Genomic DNA, 26,535 nt, shown 5'->3' with positions numbered 1-26,535 from the left:
TAAAGCCCATCTACACGGACCTCAGAAACTGACTTGGCTCTCTTCGGGGCAGGAGACAGAAATGCTGTGGGTTAGGATTTCATCTGCTGAGGACAAATGCTTGCAGTCATTTCACTCCTCTGATGAAATGCTATCTGACCTGAAACTAAGGTAGTGCAGTTACTCTCCATACAGTGGGTGGGAAAAGGCAGAAAACAATATCTCTGCCCTCCAAAATATGAAATAATAACAGTTATTTTAAAAACTGAACTGACAAGCATAAGATAATAGAATCTCAACTGCATACAACACACTAACCCCAATCTTATACATGTTGTCAAGACAGTGGAGACACAACTTCCTGTCTCACCAAAATATTTGGGATGCCAATGGAAACTATTAAAACAACACCAAAGCCCCAAGCAAATAAAAACAAAGCTGAAGCCCACACTGTGGAACTGTAAAACAGCAAGGCCTCTGTCAGACCTTCTTGCCATGCCAACTTCATGCCATCATAACGCACTTGTGTTGTTCTCTATAGTAAACTACAATAAACTACAATATCATTTTGTTTAAATTTGGATTTAGAGGTAAAAAAATAAGAATGAATAATATGAGCAGCACACTAAAATATTTCTCCACGCTGTTTTTACCCATGAAGAGAGTCTCTCAAGTAAATAAATTAAACCTTCTTCAAAGCTCTCTCCTGCTTACCTACAGATCTTTGTTCCTTCCAAAATAACAATAGTTATTACTTTCCATCTGAAGTCAATTTTGGATGGGTTCTGATCAAATTCTGGAAAATTACAAGTAAGCATACGCAGCAGCACAGACATCAAGAACACTTCTAAATGACTGCTTTTCACCAAATGGATTTTGTTATTTCGATCCCTTCGTTTACCACTGATTTCATTCTGACAACACTATTGCATATGCAGATGTAAACAGGTCTTACAGGCTAAAGTACAGATAGTCTTCACTTGACAATGCAGAAAGAAGCAACACACAAGACATCATCTTTTAAGGGACATATTCCGTGTGACATACTGAAATGCTTCTCATCTCAGAGTTCTCGTATTTAGAATTCCTAAAGATGATTCAATTGGCATTTCAGGGTCTAAACAATAAATACATCCATAGCTTCAGAAATGACACTTGGGTCTTTGCCAGACTCAGATTATGTTCTGTAAACAAGAAAAGCACAGTTCTGCCCTAGGAGTGAACAGAGTAAATAGAATAGCTTAGCGAGTGACTCTCTGCAATCTAGTCAAAATGCAGTGCAGCTTATAGCAAAGCATAGTGTCCACAGAAATTCATATATTCATAATTCATTGTGTGAGAGAGAATTGGGAACTAAATGCCACGTTTACAGATGTGGGTAGGATAACAGGCAAGAGGAAGTGCTAGGAGCATGAGAGAATGTGCTGTGAGAAGCTGAATGTGCTCCCAGGCGCACTGCAGAGGATGCGATGGGAGCTGCCCTCACATGGCAGAGGCCGCGATTCTTCAAGAGACTTCAGGGTCACCAGCCCAACACAGGTAGGTTCACCCCAAGTGATTTCTGGGTATCCCAGGGCAGGGCCAAGCAAAGGAGATGGAGGGCAGGTAGTGGTGACAAGGACAAGGCCTGCCGGTGTGTCCACCTGCCCCTTGCAGCTCCACCAGAGCTGAAGATGTGCTGAACTCTTGCATTCCTCAGTAAGGAATACATGGAGGGATCCACCTGATCTCCAGGATTTCACAAAGCAGTGACCAGAGGCTGTCGTGTGCTGGCAGATGCCAGCCCAATGGCTAGGTTTGGTGCTAAATAGAAGAACATAGCCCAGCTCTGCAGGTCCAGCTCTAGAACCAGCTTAGGCAGCTGAAGTGTTTGCCCTGCTCATAGTCACTCAGCTGGGCATCCTTTTGTGGAATTATACGTGAGGTGGGGGGTTGATTACTTAGCAGAAGATTTAACATTATTTGAGATTCCCTGGACACTCAGTTCTAACAACATACTCAGCCTGATCTGATCCTCATAGAATAAAATAAAAAAGCTCCAAACTATTATCAGGTGTACAGAATAACACTTATAAATAAAGAGGTAAGATTACTTCTCTAAGTGTAGACTTGTGGCTGCAGGACTGTAAGACCTGCAAGTAATTTGTGAACCTCACTTTGGCTTTCACAAGAATGCATCACAAAGTCAATGACAATTTTGCTCAACATTGAGCAAGTGGCATTAATAGATGTAAGAGGAGGGTTCACTAGGTGTTCTGTTAGATAACATTCATAAGTGATCAGTTGTTTGAGTGCAAATGTTCCAACAGATAGAAAGCAGTACACAACTGGCAGAGGAGAAGCAAACAGAGTGAGGATAGCAAGATCAAAGATGTATGATCAATCTTGTTTACCTTCATGATGAAATCATTAATTCATCTCCTTCTATGATGAAGTGATAACATCAGTGGACAAAGGAAAGGCAGCTGATGACACTAAACTATGAAAAAAAGACAAGAGAACTGGGCTTGTTTAGCTTGGAGAGGAGAAGGCTCTGGAAGGGCCTTGTGGCCCTCCAGTATTTGAGGGGAGCTTAGGAACTGGAGTAAGACCTACATTTTAGATGGGCAGATAGTAACAGGACGAGGGGGAATGGCTTTAAACTAAAAGAGGGAAGATTTAGGTTAGACGTTAGGAAGAAGTTCTTTACTCAGAGGGTAGTGAGGCACTGGGTTGCCCCGAGAAGCTTCAGAAGGCCCCATGAAGACAGTCAAGGCCAGGTTGGATGGGGCACTGGGCAGCCTGATCTGGTGGGTGGCAGCCCTGTGCATAGCAGGAAGTTGGAACTGCGTGGGCTATAATGTAATAGAAAAACGTGGAAAAAAAAAAAGTTCATTGACAAAACAGCAATATCTCTGAAACCAAAAAAAAAAAGTAAGCTTCAGAATCTGAGGCACAGTAGACACAATAAGGATGGTAATTGCTTCAGTTACACTAGCATTTTTCATTAAATGCCCCACCATTACAGCATATTTACATTATCATTACAGTCAGTAATAGTTAAGCCAGTCACCTGGCTGTCAGATGGGGTTCCTCAGGTATGTCTTGAGAAAACAAGACAATTTTCCTAGGCTAAAAGTCCTGAAGTTACATGAACTGATACCACTGCATGGCAGAGACTAGGACTTTTGAATTGTTTGAGCAGTTGAACCAGTAAAGCCTCCTGGTTTGCTCTGGATTTGTGCCTAAAGGATGAGTTCTTGTGGATTTGAAGTGATCTGTTAAGAGTGAGCTCTAGTTTTGCATTAGCCTAGATTATGTTATACTTCAAGACAAGTTAAAAGTACTAAGTGACTGGGTTGCAGAAATGCTCAGTCATGGCCTGAACCAGTGATTGGGCATCTGGTGGGAAGGCAGGGCCAACCCCAGGAGAGCTCAGATACATGCAATGCACCTGAGCAACCGGGAGGGGTGGAGCCAGGATTCACCCCTTCCCAGATCTCATTTAAGCATTTGCAGTGGAGGCAAGGATATTTCTTGCTGGAGATCACTACTTACCTGAGGCCTTCCAAAGGTAAGCAGCTCTTTTCTTTCACTTCTGTGTTCACAACTGCTCAATTTGGGCTCATTGTCATTTGTTGTAGCCAAGAATCTTGCTACCCTGCTATTATCATGGTACTTTCCATCCCACTATAGCATGACAGACTGATGAAGTAAAACTACTTTATAAAGAATTACAAGTTTTGAGAAAGAAATAACAAAACAAAACAACAAAAAAAAACCACATAGCCAGTAGCATCTGACTATGGATTTAGTTCACCTTCCCATCTCAAGAGACATGGGAAAGGCTGAAATGCTTAAAAACGACTTAGTTGCAATATAAAGTGTATGACAGGAGCATGACACAGCAAAACATGGTCCTTATAAATTCAGCGTCATGTTGATAAATAAAGAAGCGACCTGAGATAAACAAAAGCATCACCAGAGATGCAAAGCAGTCCTGTTGGGAAGAAGGAGCCAAACTCAGAGAAGAGAGAAAGGGTTATGTTATATGAACACTGAATTGGGAGATACATTTTGCATTTATTACAAAATAAGGTAATACTGCTCCAACAAAAATAAAAAACACATATTTTATGCAAGACAAATGAGATCATTAATTTATGTTTGGAATTGGTCTGATTTCAGTTATAGAGCTAGGATTCTCTCAAATGCAGTACTATTTCTTTTATGAAAAAAAGGCTAATGAAAATGGTCACATGGGAATGGTCAAAATGGAAAACAAGATCCATCAGCAAAGTTGTGGAAAAAGTGCTTGAATAGAGTCATTCATTTTAAGAAAAGCATTTTCCACATATGTATGGATCTGTTCTTTTCAAACTGCATAATCACTTGGAGAACCTGAGTTACTTTGTAAATACAAGAAGAAAGCCAGCAAAAATTATTCATTCTTGTTTTATTTTTTTTTTTCCTCAAAAAAAACCAAGAAAAGTGGAATTACTGCTGGAGGAAATGATCATTCTTCTTACATTTGTGCACTTACTAATGGTTCATTATTTTCTGTACTTCTTGATATGAAGTAGCATGTTCTAAAATGGAGCAGCATTCATTTACTGTAATGTCAGAGAGTGTAAATGAACTCACAGTTCTTTCCATCATTTGCAAACATCACAGTAAATGTAATGATTCACAATCCATCCTGCAGACTGTCAGTTTCCAGTTATATTGGATTAAAAAGAAAAAGAAAAAAAAAAAGAGGTGAGACTGGGGGAAAATACGAGGGCAGCTCTGAAATTAATGCTTTCTATACCCACAACATCAGAGGCAGGTGTTGGTTGTACAGCAGTAGAGGCTGAACCTAGCCACCAATATCCACTACACATTGTTGCTGTGTGACAGATGGCAGCAGAGGGGCACTCTGACACAGTGGTGTCTGACATGGAAGCGCGTATGAAGCAAAGGTGTGGAGCAAATGACCAAGCAGTGGAGGTGAGCACAGCAAGGCAGTGGGTGGTGCTTTGCAGCAGTGAGGACAGTGGGTCACCTCCACTGTTGCACATGTTTACAAGCACAGCATGCAGGCTCTTATTTACTGCTGGTGAGAAATAGTGTTTTTTAGCTGAGAACTTGCTCTATCAATGCGATGTGTTATTGTGTTCATTTTACTAATTGTAGTTTCCTTGGAAATAAGTAAGAGGCATTACATTTGGAGAAATAAGTGTTGTTTTTCAAGCTGTCCTTCCTTTTGTTTTTGTGGTTACTATGCACAGGTATCTCAGATAACCCCAGGTGTGATACTAATACAGAGTTTCTTCATCCCTCTATTTTCTTCCTACAGTTCTCAAAAATGCAGAGCTTTATAGGCACTTGCACGGAAGCAGAAAGACAGCTAACAAACTGCATTACACAGCAATGCCCCTGAACTACAATGAGAAATGATGCTCTTGGTCAAGTTCAATATGTTTTAAGTACAGCATAACAATCCATCCTTCGCACCAATCTGCCGTTTAGGTGACAGTGCAGCAGGTGGCTGCAACTTCTCAGAAGAACACTTAACAGTTTCAATAGGAAAGGTTAGTCATTTTTGCTATAGTTTCAGGCTACTTCTTCCAAGGCACTAGACTCATCTGTGTACCATCTTGTGCAAGTCCTAGTTCTCTCACTGACTCCCCAGTTTCACTGGGGGCAGCTGAAAAATCTCAGTCCGCGTTCCCTGAACAATTCCGTAAATTGATTCTTTCAAGTGTTGAACAAGGCAAAGATTAAGTTTAGATGATAATGCTACAGTAGGTTGCAGAAGAGTGTCCTTGGAGAGGAAGAGTAATTTCTCTGCATTAACTTAAGAAAAAAGCTGTTGGCACAAACACAGATTCTTAAAAATAAATACATCATCTGTGCAGAATAAAGAATCTAAGGAAATGAGCCTTTATCACAGCTCTTTTTTTTTTTTTTTTTTTTTTTTTTTTATGTGAGAAGAAGACCATAGTGTAGACTGATTCAATGGCCCACATTGAGTGATAAATTTGTGCTGCTGCAGCAGCAGCTTTGATGCTTCTGTAAATGGAGCCAATGGTCTGCATTGTTTCAAAGAAGGACTGATCATACCCAGCAGTGGACCAACAGTTATGTTGTTGCCTCCTGTAGCCACAGTAGATTTGCATGGAATATTTATTGTTGAACAAAGAGTTACTCTAATGTTTCCAGTAATTCTGAAGACAAAACTTGGTAGAATTAAGATGAAAACAATACCGAGTGTTTGGAAAGACACAGATAACTTGTCTTCATTTGTTTTTTGTTTTTTTTTTTTTAAGCATAACAAGTTTTTAAAATAACAAACAAAATATTTGCAGTAGCAGTACTTGAATAAGCAACTCCAAACAGAAACAATGAGCTGTCTACAACCAAAGTCAATGATGATAGCAAGGAATAGCTTCAGTGGGGGAAAAAAAAAAAGGAAGTCACACCATAACATAAGATTATGTTGTAATGTATGTGAGTTTTTCTTATTACAGTGTGCAAACTCTGCATTTATGAGAAATAATTGTCTTTAAATTATAATACCAACATACATTCATATTAGGTATTTGCCACTGATACAACAAAAAACACAGTCTAAGCAGTACAAAGACTGTGACTTGCAGATTTTTTCTGACTAGCCATTTACCTCCTCCTGTCTGTTCACAGTCCAGTATATGAAGGCCTGGGAGAAGGAGCTGTAGTGTCATTGGAGAAAAATGCACAGGAGAGCTTCCTTTCAGCAGCTGCCGTTGTTCCTCCATTCCTTTCCAAGCCATTACAGTAGCTGCCCAACCTTTTTAAGAAGTTTGCAGCAGCTGCCCAAGTGTTTTTCACTCACTATCACCCAATCTGTATGGGCAAAGCCTGGCTTTTGGTCACAGGCAGAGGAAAACAAGTTCAGGAGCTGCACAGGGAGGAGCTGCCTATCTCTGTGTAGGTTTGGATGGACAAACACTGCTATAGCTAGAAGACCAAAGCACCCTGTGCTTCTGTTAAAAAAAGCTATGGCTGAATGCTGTTGCCAGTTGGCAGGCAGAAGGCCACCTAGATGCATTGAAGGCAATACCCAAAAAGGGCTTTGGTGGTTGGATAGCTCAGGACATGCTCCATTATCAGCATTCATGTCAGGTACATTCAGATGATCAGCAGAGGAGATGCATCCAACAAAAACAATGACAACGATGGCTCATTAAGGCTCCAGAAAACAAGTGAATCACTCCAAACGGCAAAGAAAAGTGTCACTAATCTGCAAGTGGAAATCTGCCTTGGTAACCAGAATCAGGAACAGAAGGTGAAGATGATTTCTACTAACAGTGAAGACAACAGGCTATGAAGCCAAGGAAACACAACTGACAGGTAGACAGGTATGCAGTAATCTTCCCAGACAAAACTGTGATTTACAATACTGCAACATTATATTGTTAATGTTTTTTTTGTTTTGTTGCCAACTTTTAATCTTCAATTAATAGCCACAGGCATTCTGCAGGCTTCACATTACAGAAAGAGAAAATGGTCATGGATCTTTTGGACTCCATGGAGACAAAGAATAGAAGTAAAAGAAGGATGTAGGGATTAGAGATTTTTATGAAAGAGAAGTCCAGAGCTCCTAGCATGAAGTAAGGCTGACTATGCTGATGATCAGGCTTAGAATCTGGTTTATAGATTACTGTGGACTCTTAGCTATTGAGTAGTATGCTAAAGACAGCCATCCCCTACTACAGCTTTGGACTACCAGTACCACTGCCTTCGCCTACCCATTCTTTCATGGGGTTTAAAGAGACTTCTAAAACCTACTGCATGGAAAAAGTGGTAGAAGTGAACCAGTTAATTGTTCAAACTTTCAATTGCTCCTATCAATCAAACTCTATAATGTAAGATACAACCAGATATTCTGTATCTCTGTGTACCATTAAAATCTCCCCATAATCAGCTTACTTTGACATATTTAAGTGCTGTGTTACCTTCCATCCTTCTCTTCAATCTGCTGAATCATATGGCTTTTGTCTTCAGGCTACACGGCCCCTAGCACTCCAGTCTTTGAATTCTCTCCAATAGTTTCATTTCCTTTCTTCATTAGTCCACCAATATACAATAATCAAATACTATACGATGGGAAGATCACTTTGTTCAACTGTATGCTGAAGCACTCTAGCAAAAGCAGCTACAACAGTACACTGTTTTCTAGGTCTTTCCTTAATGGTATGTTGTTCCTGTGATGGCTATCTTGGTCCATGAATACTGCCAAAATCAGTACAAAGCAGTTAACACAATACAATCTTGTACAGTATTAAATGTCAGTGTTATGAGAACAACAATCTCATTTGTGTTCATTCGTTTTCTATCCCAGGCAACCATACTAGAAAAGTACAATCCCTTAAATCATTTGAAATATAACCTAAAGCTTTAATTGTTTCTCATTAGATTAGATATACAGAACAGAAAAAAATAAATCCTGTGTTGTCAGAGCTGACAAACTAAGACACTGTTAACAGTGCTTCTTTCTAGAGATGGGAAAACAAACAGAAATAGCCTAAGGGGTTATGCTATGAATCTGAAAGGGAGGTACAAGCATAAAAAGAGAGAGAAGAAAAGGAAATTAAATGCTAAACAAGATGATACCATTTGGTATCTTCCAAACAAGCCACTACTAAAGACAAGAGGCTTCATTCAGTGACTTCAAGTTCTGGTCAAACTACTGTCACAGTAAAGACATGACCTTTTTACATGTCTAATAGGTAGTAGAAAGCAATTTTCTGACAAACTTAACAGGACTTAATTAGCATGAAGGGCTAGAAAAGAGAAAGAAAATGAGTCAAGGAAAAGTTGTCAACTTCAGATGGCAGCTGGGGGCTATAGCAAAGAGTAAGGACAGTGAGATACCTCAGTGCTCCCTGGCTTGGTCTGAGGGTTTTGTGATTTCATTGCATCACAACTGAACTTGTCTGCAACTGTAGTGACCATATGGGCGCTGACTTGCAGGTAAAGCATCATTTCACTTGCACAATGAATTTCAAAGAAGATAAAGAGATGGAAAGCCCTTCTATTCTACCATTTAGACTTAACTCTTAAAACACCAGGTCCACCATAGTGCTTTCCTGTTACAGTATTATCTACCTAGGAGATACAACTTCGGTGAAGTCTTTAAACTAGCAAGAATTTTTGACTGCATTAATTCTATTTTTTTCCTGACGTTTACAAATAATTTTATGTAACAGACTGAGAGTTACCATCTGTTATCTCAAACTACTTTTAAGTCTTTATACAACACATACTGTAATGTAGCCTACTTTTTTTGCTAGCAGATATGGTACTTCACAATTGACAGCATTAAGTATGTTGGACTGTGACTAATAAAACATTTTTTATTGCTTTGTAACAGTAAACGCTCCACATATACTGTCCTGTCAATCACTGTATCATGTGCAGCTGTCATTATAGGTAGTATTTTGCCTTTAGATTGTTGATGACTGGATTTGAACACACATAGAAAGCTACAAGTTTTGGCCTTGGAATGCAACTGGCAGAGTAGACAGGCCCCAGGCAGCAGTCCTGTAGTCTGCTCAGTTGTGATGCTCAGTTTCTCTGTCCTTCTGAAGGGAAGGGGTCTTCCAGTTCCACAGCTGCCCACAACCCCTACTTCTACACAATTCAGTGAGAAGCAAAGTTCCCAATGTTACCATAAAGGATTTTGTATAAATGCCAAGCTTAACCCTGGCACGAGCTGACCGAAGCCATCTGGCCAGTCTTCCACATGATCACACCAGCTAAGCCACACAGTGGGGCTTCCTGAATCAGAAGACCCTAATATACCTGAGCATTGCTTCTAAATCCAGCTTCAGTGAGCTGAAGCTCATGTGGTGGCTGCTGGAGGTTATCAGAGGGCACAATATCCTGAACATCATCGCACTGCTACAGCAGCAGGGCTGTGGTAGTACAAGCCTGGGAAGGAAGAAGAGAACAAACTGCATAAAATTAAGGGCCTTCGTTCTCTATAGAGCTTGTACTGATCATTTTATTTGGGTTTTGACCACTAACACTACTGTTTATCTATCTTAAGCTTTGCACTTTGTCACCTTATCCGACTATTTTTTACTTTTCAATCATTAAAAATAAAAAATTGGTACAACTTAATTACTTGCTTCCTCTGGCAAATTTTCCCATTTTCTATTCTACTCAAGCCTGCAATCATGCACTAAAGTAGGAAAGACAGCAGGGGGTACAGGATGTATGACAAAGCATGTACAACATCAAGGAGAATCATGACTAGAAAACTAACTTTCAGGTGCCAGAAAGGACCAAGGAATTCGTGAGGCTGGGGAGTTGTGGAAAAGTCATGAGAGGGAACAAATACAAGCGACCTAGAAAATGTTAGCACTGTAGTCGGCAGACTGGCACACCAATAACATTTAATGTACATAGCAGTGCTAGCTCTCCAACTGTACAAGCATACATTCTGTTCCAGCCTTATCTCTAGGCATTCCAGACAAACACACCTGAGTTTATAAGGAAGTAACCTACTGTGACCATTTTTGACAGAAGCATTTCTTGTGTCCATATTTAAGTTTTGCAGCATGAAAGGCCACGCTGATACTGATGGCACCGGCAATGGGCCCAGCTCAAAGGGCTGTGTTTCACTGCCATGCCAGACTGCTAGGCTGCAGAATCTCAGCACCTGACAAAGTACTGTGTAAATTAGATAGGGTTACACGACACAGCAGCACAGAACAGGTATGGATTGTAAATATGCATATACTGGCAATGCATACAGCTATAAGCAGGGAAAGAAGACTGCACGAAGCACAAGTGTCACATTTTCATTACAGCCCATTGTATATGCCAACACCAGCCTCATATGACATAAAGCAGGTAGGCAAGTACCAAACTTCAACCACTGTAGAAAACCTTGTTCCATCACACGTAACATCGATGGCCTTGAAGTTGTCATTGCTAAATGGAAGCAGTGGGAACCTGGTGCTATACAGCAGTGGTTTGACTTTGCAAGACATGTTTAAGGTCCGAGGCTTATATAAGACCCTCATATAAATTATGCATGCCTGTACAGTCCTTAGGTATGCAATAGATGAACAGTCCCTTCCCTGTAAGAGCCTGCAGTGGCGAGAAATTTAGGAATAGCTTTCACACTGTAAAGCACAGCTGCTGACTTGCAGTACAGAGGTGACCTGATAATCTGGAAGAAGCCCAGGGCTTCAGCTCTATGAACAAGAGTCAGACTGCATTGCTCAGCTCATGCACCTATCACAGCATTTCAAAGATGACTGTACTTTGGCCCTGTATCTCCCTCAGCTTCTAAAATATGCTTTCTATTCAGTAAGAGACGGTACAAAAAAATAAAATGCAGATTGTAAGAAATCTCCTTCCTTCGTGTCATCTTCTTCAAGGGATATTTGCAGTTCAGCTACAACATAGCTAAATGTTTTTCAAGAAGACCAAGCAACAGGATTCATCCCATTACACCGAGTGAATGGAAAACGGAGCCAGGTGGTGGCTTTCTTACCTATTCGTTCCTATTAAGCAGGCCATCAATTTAGCAATAAGGCTCTCAGAATGTTCTAGAAGTCCCGTGACAGAGGCTCTCAAAGAGATGTCTTAGTTTATTTTTGGTTCCTTGGTATTTTTTGCTAGGCATACAGGCACACTTACCATAGCACGGGAGAGGAACGTGTGAGCCTGCCTGTTGCAGTTGCATACGGTGGTGACTGGTGCATTCTGTGGTCCTCCACAGAAACAGAGCTCATCTAGAGTATCATTTTATGGGCAGGAGCAATACAATTTTCACTGAACTAAGGACACCACTTCTTACTTCAAATAGTGAAATTTATTTAGCTATCACAAATCTTTATACAATTAAAACGTAAAGTTAATGTAATGCATTTTAATTTTCCAAAAGATTCTTTCTTCGTGTTCTTACACATACTGTAATACATCAAAGCACAGACAAAATGAACAAACTGAAAATATATTTTATGTGAAGCCATGATCTCCGTGCTCAAAGCTACCAACTCCATTTTTTGGACCAGCTTCTCCTTTACAAAAGCATGGTGTAGAAACTTTCAGAGGGAGCAAGATGTTCTTCAAACTGTAAACTAAGCTTTGGATCAGCAGCTGCTTTAAGCAAACTAAAAACAAAAAGAAAACCACAGAGCATACTGAATTCTACCAGATAAACCAGAAACCAGATTAAAAAGTAGACTTCAAACCATTTGGAAACCTGTGACCATATTTTTTCCTTTGATTCCACACTTACCTGTTTCTTCTCTGCAGGCGGCATACCAAGATATTGCTTGCCTGTGAGATCAGAGGTCTTTGCATCAAGCACAACCTTCTGGGAACATGTGCCATGGGTAACAGTGGGTCACTCCAACAGTTCCTCCTGAAGTGGTAACTCAAAAAGGAACCAAAAGCAGAGCACTACCCTTCTTCCCACAACAAGCCTTGACATAGACAGTGAGGTATTACCTTGTCTCATTCAATGCCAGCAATTTCATACTAATTCCTTTGCGGGACAAGGCATAAGACATACTCAAAGTCCTCACCCCTTGCAAAGGACGTGATTCATTTTCATTAAGAATCGCTAGTGCAAACATTTACTTTTGTTAATTTAATGCTCATTCTAGCAGAGAAACGAAAGCACCCTGTGAAAAGCAACACACAAAATTTGTCAAATGCACTGATATCTTTCAAATGCTTATGTGCTTATATACTTGAAGTGCTTAAAGATGTAACTCCCTAGAAACTGGCATTTCCCCTTACTGTCGTGAGCTGCTCCCTGGTGTAAGCAGGAGGTCTTGCCCATTATGTGCGCTGCCCAGGATCCATTACAGCACAACAGGGGCAGCCACGGTGGAGGCAAGTGCTCCAATACCAGTTTTGCATGGGAACACGGCACTCTCCTTGGTGACAGATAGGGCAACTGCACCCTGCAGGGAAGCAACTATCTGGAATCTAAGATTTTAGGTTGATGTCTGCCAGTATCTTTAGAAGCAGCATTGACAGACAGTAGCTGGAGGGGTGAGCAGCTGGTGACTGTTCTTCACAAAATAGGTAAGACAATAGCACAAAAAGACATCAAACCAGGGAATAAGAGCATCTAAAGCTTAATCGTCTATGCTGTGAATCTCAATACGTTTTTATTATTCCATGAGTCAAAAGAAGTGCTCGGAAAAGCTACGGAAGAACATTTCTTGCAGTACTTTCTCATCCAGCACAGCAAACAATACACAATAGAGATACTATAAACTAAATAACTTTACACAGAAATTCCATCAACTCAGCCATGTGCCTATTTTAATTTCTATAACAAATTCACACAAGAAGTTTGCCTGAGTGAAACTTCTGAAGAATAAAAGGGAAAAAAAAATCAGCAAGAAACAATACCATAGACAATAACATGCCAGCAGTACAGCTTTTTAATTGGCATGATGCAATTTTTCTTTCCGAACTAATTCATCAAATCACAATAAGGGATCACTGGATTTGGAAGATAGCAGCTACTCTTTCCATTTTAGGTCTACACAGTGTTTTCAGTAATACCAGCTTCGATTTTGCAACATCACTAAGATGAGGCTCTCCACTGCACTAAGAATTAATCTTTTTTGCCTTGAAGCATCATGTCACAGCATTATTCACATAAATAAGCTGTGCAAGTTGGACAGTTAAGCAATAAGTACTATGACAAAGCTAAGCATAGACTCATCTGGTCTCTGATTTCTATATGGAAGGGTGCTCTGCACTAAGAAAGGTCTGGCTATCCCTATTGCAGAACCATGCATCTTGAACACACCTCCCTGAGGAAATCACTGTTATGTACCTAAAACCTACCAAGCAACACATAATTAATTCCTACATGGACATAGGACAAACCACTGCACAACCGCTCAGCAGCTATCTCCCACCCCAACCTGCATTAGTTTAGCAGCTCTGTCTTATTTTAGCATGGGTTCTTGACACCCTCCTGAACACTGAAGTTACAATCCACTGCACAAAGAATTGATTACTTCGGCAGCAAATGAAGTTTACGAGAGAGATTTTACACAGGAGGTAAATAAGTACTTAATGGTAGCGTACTGGAACATCTTTTCCCATTGATTTGCTCAGCTCAGGAAAAGAAAAGAAAAATCACACACACACAAAGGGAGCCAAATCCTAGTTTTACTTAAGTTCCCTGAGCACAGGAAAAGAAAGCAAGATAGAGGACAATTTCACACCACCCACCTACAGGCACTTAGCTTAGCTGAAGCTCCTTCACCTCCCTTGCAATCAACCTGCAGAGGCAAACTCCTCTGAAAGGACCATTCAGATCAAATTATGTTTGTTAGGGTGCTTGAAACTGTGATTTACATCAAGGATCTCTTTCTGCCACCTCCACTCAAAGACAAACTTGGTAGGTTACCCAGCTAAAAGAGATGCCTAAAGGTAGATGGTGAAAATATTACCATAACTTCCAGAGTAATCCTCAAAGGGGTTTATTTGCCAGCTGCTGTTTCCTGGGATGCGAAAAGCAGGCATCTATTGTATCCCCATGCCCTTTTCAGTTAAAGTGGGAAAAACAAACAAAAAAAAAACCAATCCAGAGTACGTTTAAAATTTGATAGCTATTATGTCTCAAAGAGAACACTTAACATGCTATTAGTGAGCATGAAAATGTTTTAGCTTTATGTTATGGAAGAGCTTGAATTAGCATATAATGCACTGCTCAGTATACAAATGAAGTATTACTAAATTAAACTTGCCAGTGAGAACATTCCTTATATTCTGCAGGGCACTTTACATTCAGCTGAGGTGAAAGAGCAACCTTTACGTGTGTTCTAAATGCAGGAGTGCAAACATTTAAAAAATGAGGCAAAGAAACAAATATCACAAAGTTTACCCAACTCTTACCAATAATAATACGTGAGAACTGTGAACTGGAACCAGTGCTAATACATCAACTTTGAAGTGCTCGGCTACAGCTTTAACTTTCACTGTGAACTGAAAAGATTAATCATAACCTGCTTGCAGCCAGATCTCACAAGGGCTGAAAAATTAACTCTCATTTTAAAAAACATAAGAGACAATTATGCACATTTATTGTAAATGCTTTAATTTTAATTTGTATTTCAAGTTTAAGCCATGGTAATAAGCGGTCAACACACTGAATTTCAATCAAAATGATACCCTCAGCCAACACTATGAACATACCAGCAATTTTAATTAATTCACAAGAGAAGATTCACGGTTTCTTTTCCAGAAAAAATAAATCACAATACAGAAATAAAAATCTCAGAAGTTCACGTAAAAAACTGCTGGCACCAAGCTGTACAATGACAGTCAACTATGCTGTGAAACAATCTTCTCACTGTAAGGAAAGCGACAAATCACATACTTCACATTTCTGTTAGCTATTCAGATCCTTTACTATTCAAATCAGAGCATTTAAGATCACACATACAAGTTTTGCATACTCAGAACACAGAAAATACAAGTTAGTCATCACTCGGTCTTCACGAAATAGAAAATCCACCTTCCAGCAGTGCCATGTGAATAATAAGGTGTAAGCTCTGGAAAAAATGCAGACACTTGCTCTTCAGATTAAATTAAAGTGCCCTCCAAGCAGCGTGAAACTAATGGTTTCTCACCCGGGCTGCAAAAGCAGCAGCATCCCACTGACAGGGTCAGAGCCCGCGTGTCCCAGCAGCCACGGCTGGGCAGGAGGAGAGGAGAGGAGGAAAAGAACCGCTGCCACCTCAGCAGCATCCAATCCCGGGAAAACAAAGGGGATTCCCATTGTCATTGTCTTCGTCTGCAGCTGATCATCACCAGCACTAGCAAGGCAGTAGCTTGCGCAGTTATCTCCACAGCGGGCAATGTCACAACCCGACCAACAGCACAAACTACTACCTCAGCCAGGCCTGGTGCACCCGGCCCCTGCTGGGGGGAACGAGCAGGCAGACGCCGCGTCACCGATAAACGAAGTTATAGGGAGAAACAGCAGGAAGATAAAAGGGCTCTGGGGTCTTTTGATGATCCTCGTCTCCTTTATCTGCTGCAGACATCAACCAGACTCCTCTCGTCTGACAGAAAAGCGGAGGGAAACCCCGCCCAGCTCCCTCCCCAGCGCTGCCCTTTTCCTCGCATGACCTGAAGCCGACGGGCAGAGCTCCATTTATCAGATACATCATAGACCCCAGCTGGTGCAGCAAAGGGCACGTTTAATTTCAAACAGCCACCGCTCCGCACGCCTGTAACAGATGGGGAAGGGAGGGAGAGAGGGAGGAAGGGAAGGAGAGAAGCGGGGGGCAGCGGGCACGGCAGAAAATCGCCCTCAGCCCGCCCGACCCTCCCCGCGCACAGTCGCGGCCCCGGCCCCGTCCCGGCGCCGACCCCCGCCGCCCCCCGGGGTGCGCGGGGCGGATGCGCCGCCCGGCCCCGCTCCCACAGTTCGGCCGCGCCGCCGCCCGCAGGGCCGGGACGGAGCTCCGCGCCGGCGCTCTCAGCGGGGAGCGCCCGCCGCCTCTCCCGGGCCGCGGTGCCGGCGGGAAGGAGGAAGCCGAACCCTCGAGGGCGCTGGGCGCGGCCCTCGCGATCGGGGAAGGAAAAGCGCTCGCCTTGCCGAGGCCGCAGACAAAGGGGCGCCGGGCGGCCCCGCTCCCGCCGCGGCTCCGTCCCTCGCCGCCGCCCGCCGCCGCCCGTGTGTCCGGCCGAACCATAGAGATCGTTTAAGGCGGGGGGGAGAGAGGGGCTCATCCGCTGCCCACGTGACTGGACATGTCACTCACCCGGCCGGCGCCATCTTGGGGAGGGAGGGAAGGCCGCTGCCCCCGGCTCGCGTTCAAGATGGCGCGGGCGGGCGGAAGGCCGGTGCTCGCAGGGGAGCGCTGTGCCACTCCCCTCGACTCCCGCCGGACTGCGCGGCTGGGGGGGGGAGTTAACGTTCGTCCGGGGGATGCTGGGAGCGGGGCGCTCCCGCTCTCGATCCGGGGGTCCTTGAAAGACGCGGGAAGAGCCGGCCGTCCGCTAGGGCTGCTTGCTGGGACTGCCGCCGGGGGGAGCTCGGCGCGGCGGGACCTCGCCCGGCTGTTCCACAGCGCGGTGGGCAGAGGGGCGCTGAGGGCGGCGGGGAGGGAGTGCCGGAGGGCAGCGCTGCGAGGCCCCGCGGAGGGACTGTGCGCTCGAACGCTTTGTTTGTGGAGTCAGATCTGAACCTGGTTTGTGTTTTTAAATGGGAATTGACCCCAGTGCGATTGCTCCGTACTGGAAACTGACTGAACGTCGTTACGAGAGCGCACAGAGTTAGGAGCGCTGATGTTTTTAAGCGAGTTCATTTTGTCCCTCAACGCATCTGGGGAACAAACTGCCAAAAATCGCTACCGATGCACGAGAGGAATTGCGGGCAGGAGTCAAACACACAGATAAGGTGCTATGCAGTAATGCAGGGTGCAGAAATAACCCCGCTTGCAGCTAAACATAAAGGAAATCGAATAGCCTTGGGTTTGTCAGCACAAAGCTACACACGCGCCTTGGTCCTAGCATCAAACCCATGGCTTCAGAGTCAACTTGTAAGAAATCTGTTGACAAAGTCATGCTGGAAAGCGGCCAAAACACTGCACCCGAGATCCAAAGATGGAAATACTTCATAACGATCCTGTCTGTAGTTGCCTGCTTTAAAGTTTGCACCTATGTTGGCAACAGGGTTGATATTACATTGATTGCTTGTTTAAAAGACATTGGAACCAGTGCAAAGTTGAACGTTCTACAAGTCCTGATTCCTACAGAAAGGCACGTGATGATATTTCACGTGGGGTCAGTAAGACTTACAGTAATTCTGCTATTTGAGGTCAGTGCAAAGGAAGCTAAATACTACAAAGGAATGGGTACAGCAAGTGCAGGTTCTACTCTGCTGTTTGTGTACAGGTGAAAAAAAAGAGTTCTGAAAAAGAAACACAAATGGGAAAATCTAAAAGTGTTTATTTAAAAAACAAAACAGAAAAGTGGCTTATTTTTAATAATGATGAAAATAAGCATGGAGCTATATTTTTTGCCTTATTTTGCACTTGTATTTATCTTTCCAAAAAGATTGCTACTTTGTTAGCAATTATTTAAATGTTTGCTTGCAATTAAACAATAGCCTTTGTGCTAAGATTGCCATCTTTTCCAATTAGGAAATGCATTTTACATAATTAGTAATTCAGTATCTTATTTTTTAAATCCCATTTTTTTTTTTTTTTCCAGAAAATGTTCTAAGTACATTTTTCCCAACGATTTAACATCCCGTTAGTTAGCACAGGGCTCTATTTGGATGCAAAGTAGAATTTGCAAAGGAGAAAGGCATTCAAATTAATTCTTTCTTAGTTCATCTGTTTCAGGTGTGCCAGATGCATTCAGGAAATACACAGTGTTAAAAGGAAGACAGAACTGTAGCTACTACTGCCTTCAGCTTTTAGACAAAGAGCATTTTACCCTCACAGATCAGTCCTATGCATGGAAGAGGAAAAAGCAAGCTTTCTTCTTTTTCAGCTCCTAATCTGTCTCCAACTTTGAACTGATTGACTTCAGCTGGATAAAGTACAACTGAGTTGCAATCAGACCATGCTTTAACTCTTCAAAAACTTGCTTGTCAGTCTCACAAGGCAGGGCTGCATACTACTACATCAGTTCACTGCATTCTCTTTAAGGCTTTGGCAACACATAACTGCTTAAAAATTTAAGACATTATAGCGCATTCGGCTTTGACACAGGTTATTGATTTCGTATTTTATGAGAAAATATTTAAATAAGACTTCTCTAAAAGAAATGTAAACATCTTTCCTCATTTGTTCCAGTGCAGTACTGTGCACAGAGTCGAGGGATCATTTTAGAGGTAAGGCAGTGCCATATCATGCTACAACGCCAAACCCGGAGGCATGAACAGATGTTCAGTAAGCATATCTGCAAGTAATACTTCTGATGTACTCCAGAAGCCGGTTCTTTGTACATGTACATACGAGTAGTACTATGTGCATAATATTCCTGTCCCTTTCCATGCTTCTTTGTGAAAGATGATCAGAAACAGACTTTTGTCTGTGCATTGTAAAGGTCTTCTATTGGTGGCAATCCAGTTTTGAGTGCTATTTTTTGTGGGGTCTCAGTCCCTTTCCTGATACGACCCGCCGTGATGGGGGAAAGAAGGGAAAGTCCTCCGGCAAGGAAGCCAGAAACTTAAGTAATTCCTTGACAACTTTAACAGTTCCAAGAAACAGCTAACAAAAACAACAGAGAAGGCAATGCCAGGTTTCCCAACAGTCTGTCATCCTCACCAGCTTCAGCAATCTTGAAGATGTCAGCTTTGGAAATATCACTGGTCATGGCCAAGTCGCTTAGCTCATTCCAAGCCTAAGACAGGTATTCTGTACACAGAGAGCAATCATTATAATTGCAGCTTATTAAAAATAAAACTCTGAACATGCTAAACAGGCATCTGACTTCGAAGGGACTTTCCTTCTTTCTTATCTCTGGGCAACCCTTCCTGAAAAACTAAAACAAAACAAAAAACAAACCAACATGCCTTCTTAACAGTATTAAACAGCCATAAGTTGGGGCCTTTGAGTATGCTTCAACTTTGCAGTATTTTTGATAAAGAAAAAAAGATGGTAGCTGTATTTAATACATCCTTTCTATTAAGAACATGCTTCAGGTGATGAGAGGATTATAGCATTGACAAATGAGATTCCACTGCTGTAAAACATGTTTTCAGAACTAGTTTTGATAGTGCTAATGACAGCCATTTTTAAATTGGAATAATTTCCTAAGGAAAACCATCACCATGGGAAACCATCAGTCTCCTATTCAATAAAGGTGGCAAAATAAAATGGAGAAAACTCACTGCTGCTTGAGTGGAGAATCTCACATTTATCTTGATGAATTGCATCTTGTTGTTTGGGAGAGAATTTTACCAGTTGTGATGTTCAGTATAATCCTGTTTTCTAGCATACTTGTAATACCGCTTTTCATGCTATTTCGCTTTTTTTTATCATGAAAGAATTGTTTAATTCAAAATCTAAGAGTTTTTTGTACATCCTGCCTACATCATTATCTATGTTTCCACTGAATAAAACCTGAAGGCTGAAACAAACAAATAAATGTTAAGTTCTATTGTATTTATTTACAAAGAATGAGGAGCCTCGTCTGATCTACATTCCAGCATACACGAAGGCAATTACATCACTGCAATATGCTTGTATTAATATAGCAAAACACACTTTTTTTTTTTACTGAAACATACTTGTGAAACTTGAAGATTATTTACTCCCCAGATGAAATCTATGTTTTACACGAACTCCTACAGTCATTTTTGTTGGAGTTGCGCTTGCCCTGATAAGCAAAATACCACGTAGACAAACAGGTGTCCTTGCTCCCAAAACTTACACAAGAGAGTCATGGACATACTAGAGAGAGTCTAACAAAGGTCCACAAAGATGCTTCTAAGAATAACCTTTCTTGTAAGAAATTTCCTGCTTTAGCCATCTGTTCCTTCTCCTTAGAGCTACAATATGATGTTAAATCCTTGTGTACACTGGGGCAGTGTGTATGGCATTGAGACATACAAGTATTATCAACAGTCTTGATATGAGCCTTGTAATAATGTGGAAGACCCTCACATTTTCTCTCTGGATTCCCAATCCAAATTTCTTTTTAAGGTTAGGGAGAAGAAGAAAAAAAGTGAATAATGTGGTTACATTTGGCAGTTAATGTTTCTTTTCTAACTTCCAGTTGACATATTTCTATACACTCAGCTGAACAACCTTTTCTAGCTGATTTCACTGACACAATGCAGACCTCAATCCTGAAAACGTCCATTTATTTTATTTCACATGCCTAAGCAACCCTATAGACTTGAAAAGTACAACTTGGACAACGGTTTACTCAATAGGTAATGTTACATTTTTTCAGGAACAAAACTTGTCTTGCTCGAAACAGATGCAAGAATATGAAATTTAAATACTCAAGGATACTGTTTACATGAAAGAAACCCTAAGAATATTTAGCAAAATGTAAAAATAATAAAAAAAACAAATTGATACTTCAAGTTGGAGGAAATATTTGAGTGCTGAACAAGGCACAGAAAACAGAAAAAGTCTTATTCACAGAAAAAAATTGGTCGGTTAAAAGAAGTCTTCCCTAAACTAAGTACTTTTGTTTTCAGTTCTCTAACTATTTATACAAAAAGTGTTTTGAGTATGGTCAGCCTCGGCTTGCATGTCCAAAATGTTCTCAAATAGCACAGATATCATTATTTGATAATGAAGAGGAAAGGAAGCAAAGCAACCTTAGTGGTAATTTATTTCAAAGCCTTTAGAAGATTAATACCTGTGGATGATAAAGTCAGGTAAGACTCACACACCCCCACACCCTATTTAAAATAAAGCTGAAGATTTGCTTAATTAGGATGAATCTGTGTTACCACTGAAAAAGCAGACAGAAATTAATGATAAAAAAACTCATCCACAGTTTGGTCTGCATTCCTCTTTCCAGAATTTCTTGTTAAGTTAGCAGATTTTAAATCAAATGAATACCCTTTTCTGCTCAACCTCTTGCTTTATTTGAGAACTTAATAGGCCTTGTCTTATCTTTCACTAAGTAGTAGAGCATTTGCAAGGGTTTCACTTTCAGAGTATGGATAATCTTATTTGTACCTGGGACCCAGGTCTGCTTCTCCAAAAAGGCTATTTTGACAAAACAAACAAAAACCAAAAAACAACTCTATTACTAGAAAGAAGGGGCTTTGTTTCCTTAATGTACAACATGTTCTTCAAAAACTATTCACATTTGAAGATTGAGTTCCACACAACTTTGGTCAAAGAGATATGTGCAAGATCCTGAAGCCTCCCTCTCTGATTATCCTTTTTGAAAGGATCACAAAACTGGAATTCTATAGGAACAAACTGTTCAAAGGTAGGTGTGGTTGAAAACATTACTCACAGAGGGTCCTTCTAACCCTGATCAGTTCCTTGCAACTTGACTTGAAGCTCCTACAGTTTTTGCTTCACAAGTACCAATTAGCATCCTTTCAGTCAGTGAAGTGTAAAGCGAACAGATCTAACACCATGGCAATCACTTTTAGTATCTACAAAGACTTGAAGGCCTAAAGAAAAGCTCTGAAATACATTGAAAGGCACCTTTTTTTTTTTTTTTCTCCTTTTTTTTTAAACGTTTGACCTTTGTGCTTTCACATCACAGGCTAAAATATATGAACACAGGCGACACATTTAATGAATCATTATCTCAACAAGAGTTTAAATGCTGCCACAGATTTTATAAACAATACTAGAAGTGTTTTGCTTCACTTGTGTATTACGTGAAATTGAAAGAAAATTCACATTTACTTAATGAAAATTTTACTGAACTTCTAAACCAGTAGCTGTCTTCAAAAATACACTTCTCATGGTTTTATATCAGAGAGTTTATAATTAAAAGGTTAGAACAATTTGGATTTAAAAGACATTACAAAACAAAGCACTTAAAATTACTGAACAAAGTATTACAGCCAAGTATTTCAGATATTTGCAATCCCCTTTCCTGGGTCATGATTCAAAGACTACGATACCTGCAATAAGGTCAAAAAAGACTAATGACCCTTATGTACGTATTTTTTAAAGCAAGGCTGCAACTACAAAAATGAACAGAGTTGAGTATAACAAACATTTTGAAAGAAATATATTATGAAGTGAGGTATGGCAGTGTTGAAGTGCTACAGTGGATTTCTGCATATTCAAACCTATTCCAGGTCAATGACACTGATGTTTGAGATCAGCAGGCTACTGCCTGCTTGCTGCAATCTTGTCATATGACCTCTTCATTTAGATGTCCAATGGCCACAGAAAAGATACATTCAATTAAGCAAAAAAAAACTAATAACATGATCAGATATGAACAAGCATATCTGGCAATTTAGAAGGCAAAGTATAAGTAAAAATGCAAGCATACAGCTTATAATAAATACTTTTTCAAGCATTTAACATTATCAATATTTAAAAAAGAATTTAAATAATAAATGCAACTATTTTATACAGAACTGTACCATTTATTATACACACAAGTATTTCAGTTCCCTTTGTTTACAAAGGCTGGTTACAGATATATGGAATGTTACAGTACCATCTTGCATAAAATTTTAGTACAATTCGTACTTCAAAAAAAGGGTGCAAAACACCAGCCTAATAAATCTGACTGAATTGAAATATTTTTAATTACATCATTAACACATACACAACAAGCTGTACATAAGCCCACTTTTCAATCACCACTTCAAGATACTGTAGCAAGTACATTAGATTATAAATGATTCCAACTACTTAGTTAAAATTATTAAAGGTTTGCACTGCTACTCACTCTGGACCTTTGAGATATAGCTTGTGTTCATGAATTACTGAGCTCTTGTTAGTACAGTTAAAGGCAGTCAGCATTGCTTGCCAAGTACTAGCCACAAGAGATTTTCTCAGTGAAACTTCACCTGGGAACAAACATTTTTGGATACTTTTTTTCCTTCAAAAACTAAAAAAAAAAAGTTTTATGGGGTCAAGACTCTCCATTCTGTACCTTGGATGCTGGTGGATGCATGAAGTCCTTAAAGGGAACTAATGCCTCTTTCAGAGCAGAACACACTTCTGATGAGGAGCAGGTGATACATTCTACTAAAGTCGGGTACAAGGCAATAACTTGCGCCCATGTGTTAGCATCAACTGCAATGAAGAAAAGAACAGATTAGTTCACTTACTACTATGCAAAATTCTTACAGCATTTTATTAAATAAATAAGTTAAGGACACATCCACATGCCCAAACACAGGCACGCAGTGCTACTGAGACACTAAGGCATCTCTATGGGGCCCTCAGGTATGATGTAGGATTTGCAGAAGAGCCACACTTTTGAAGTGGCAGGTGGAAGCTGGATGACATATCCACAAAATGGCACTGTGTACTTTTGTTCCTACATGTGATTCACTCACTGTATTTTCTTGGATGGAGAGCATCTGACACTTTGAAGATACTACTTCTGTTTAGTCTGTAACACATATACATTTTTCTATTAGCTTTTCTCAGCTACTGATAGAAAGCAGAACTGGGCGCAAATTTTACTTCTGGAAAGATCAGCAATAAGACTATCTACTAACTTCAAATTATTTCCAGATTATCAGAACTATAAAAAGCAGGATAAACTCTGGACCAGGGCACAAACAATATCCATGGTAATATTTGTTAGTACAGTGAAAATAAACACAGTGTATGAATCTTATTTATTATATCAATTCCTTGTTTATCTGCTTTAACTTTGATTTCAAGAGAGCACAAAACCTTGATTTCAAACGTTAATAATTTTATTACAAAAATAAAATGATTCAAAAGTAAGAGAAGTAGGAGCAAAGTGATTCTCTAATGTGTCTGGTAGCCCTCTTCATAAGAAAGTATGCAGCAGTTTTGGCAGTCACAGCCACACACTGATGGCTCATTTTAGTAAGAAAGTTACGGGCAACAGTGCAGCTGAGCTGGCTGCTCTACCCCTTTAAAAGAAAGCCCCAGCAAAGTAATGCTTTAGCTGCTTCAGGTATGCTAGAAGGCTTTGTGCACTCTTGCATAGTTCTGTCCTCAGCCTTTTACTGTCAACCTAGGAAACAACACCTCCCTGCTCATTGATGCTGCAAAACATCACGCCTTTCAGAAAACCCACCTATCTATATTCTTCTGGGAAGTCTGCTTTGTTTCAGGATTTACAAGTTTTTTTCCCTTTCTCTTAATATCAGAAGCAGGGAAGGTAGAGAGAAGTGATATATATGCAGATCTGTCAGAGTTGCAGAGCACAATGCAGCTAGTTTAACAAGGTATTAAGCAGTATGATGATACTAATAGTATGCATAATAATGAGCTTGAATATCTGGAACTACAGAAGGGAAACAACCCATCAGTAGAGACAAACACATTATCTACTTAGCACAGGTTAACATAGTATCTCCCAAGATTTTTGGTGGGAACCCTCTGCATACAAAAGGTGCAGATTGCAGGAGGAACAGTACGTGTTCACATAAATGAAGTCATGGCCACCAGTTTCAATCAGTCCTTTAAATACATCTGTCAAACATTCGTATCACCACTTAGTATCAATAAGCAAAGAAATGTTTCGCATTTGTTTCTCATTATGGGGACAGGAGGTACTATAGCAGAAAGTGAGGGGAAACAAGATTTCACATTTAAGTGTTTAACAGCCTGCTCATCCATTTAATTTGCACACCCGTTTTACTGGGGAGTGCACCTGTGTGAACCAGATCCACAGCAACCTAAAAAAGCTATAATGAAAAGAAAGAAGATACAGTAAAACTAACAGCTATACATATGCTTCTATTTAAGAATTCTGTTAACACTTTATGGAAGTTTTGTTTCTAAAAGATACCAAGATCTATCTAACACAAGACATCAGAAAATGAAGTTTTCTATTGGTAAATATATCTTAGAACCTTATATTGTCACGTATACTGGAAAATGTTCTTTTCTACATGCCACCTATATATTCACAGAATCTTACAGACTATACTCTTTGTGTGAAAAGCACTACAGCAAAGAATAAATACAACTTTGTGGCAGATAAAGTTTTACCTCATTTAGAAATACGTTATTTAACAATAACTTACCATTTTCAGGCTGAGTTTTTTTAAGCGAGTCTATGAGAGTACTGACAGCTTTTAAAACAAATATGATTTCTGTTACTTGTTGCCTACAAAAGGAAGATGCAAATAGTCAGCAACCCATTTTTGTCTTAAGATTATAAATTTTCTGTGAAACTTACATAACATTAAAAAAAAATGTAATGGAAACAGCTGCCTACCCAAAAAAAGGACATTAAGAGACCAAGGTTATTATTTGTCTTTAACTTTTCCACCACTATAGCTACTGCCAGCTAGGATGGCTTTCAATTTGATATTAGAGACAGTGATAGAGCATGTGTCTCAATCTGAAAATATTCATGTACATGATTAGCTGTAAAATGGAAAGAATCAGTTTCATCAGTCACAATCAAAAACTCCAAAAACATTTCAGCTGAGGTTAACTGAAATCTAAGTAAGTCCCCATTTGTGAAAGAATTTCCTTGTTCTCAGGGCAATTTTCTGTTTCAAGAACAATTACTTGAGTAATGATTCACAATATTGCTGTTTATATATTTTGTCTTATTGTCAAGAAGACTCTCTACCTCTCAGTTTAGAAACTAGCTCTGCTAGGAATAAAGGGAAATTAGATTTTGGAAATATTATGTTCGAGATACCAGAAACATTCTTTCAACAACTGATAATATTGATTACTGAATTACACTCCTCTTTTCAGCGTAACAGCACTGAGTGTGACCACTATTTTTTTTTTAAAGTTTTTCTGTTCAATAGAAATTTGGTATAATTTTTTATTTGTAACATTTTTTGTATACTTCTCAAGCGTTAAATTGCATACATCCCTTACACACACCCATGCACACAAACACTTCTAACACAAATTAAATGATACAACAGACGTATTCTGAATACAGCCTTCTCAAAAGGTACTGGTA

General features: G+C 40.3%; 1 protein-coding gene across 7 annotated transcripts in view; it reads right to left on the bottom strand.

Annotated features, from left to right (window-relative positions):
- Positions 1–17,061: 17,061 nt before the first annotated feature.
- The window catches only part of MON2 (MON2 homolog, regulator of endosome-to-Golgi trafficking), a 75,704-nt gene continuing 66,230 nt past the window's right edge, over positions 17,062–26,535 (bottom strand). For 2 of the 7 annotated variants that reach the window (XM_048947554.1, XM_048947602.1), the window contains 2 exons: positions 25,631–25,713; positions 19,952–23,690 (listed from right to left, as the gene is read on the bottom strand). In XM_048947554.1, the coding sequence (XP_048803511.1) occupies positions 23,527–23,690; positions 25,631–25,713 (247 nt within the window). In that variant the 3' untranslated portion in view covers positions 19,952–23,526. Of the gene's footprint in view, positions 19,359–19,951; positions 23,691–25,630; positions 25,714–26,535 lie in introns of those variants that run through there. The other 5 variants (XM_048947543.1, XM_048947565.1, XM_048947580.1 and 2 more) reach the window with 5 other exon arrangements.

The sequence above is a fragment of the Lagopus muta genome, chromosome 1, assembly GCF_023343835.1.
Source record: "Lagopus muta isolate bLagMut1 chromosome 1, bLagMut1 primary, whole genome shotgun sequence".
NCBI classification, from domain to species: domain Eukaryota; kingdom Metazoa; phylum Chordata; class Aves; order Galliformes; family Phasianidae; genus Lagopus; species Lagopus muta.
This window is presented reverse-complemented; position numbering and strand designations above follow the sequence as displayed.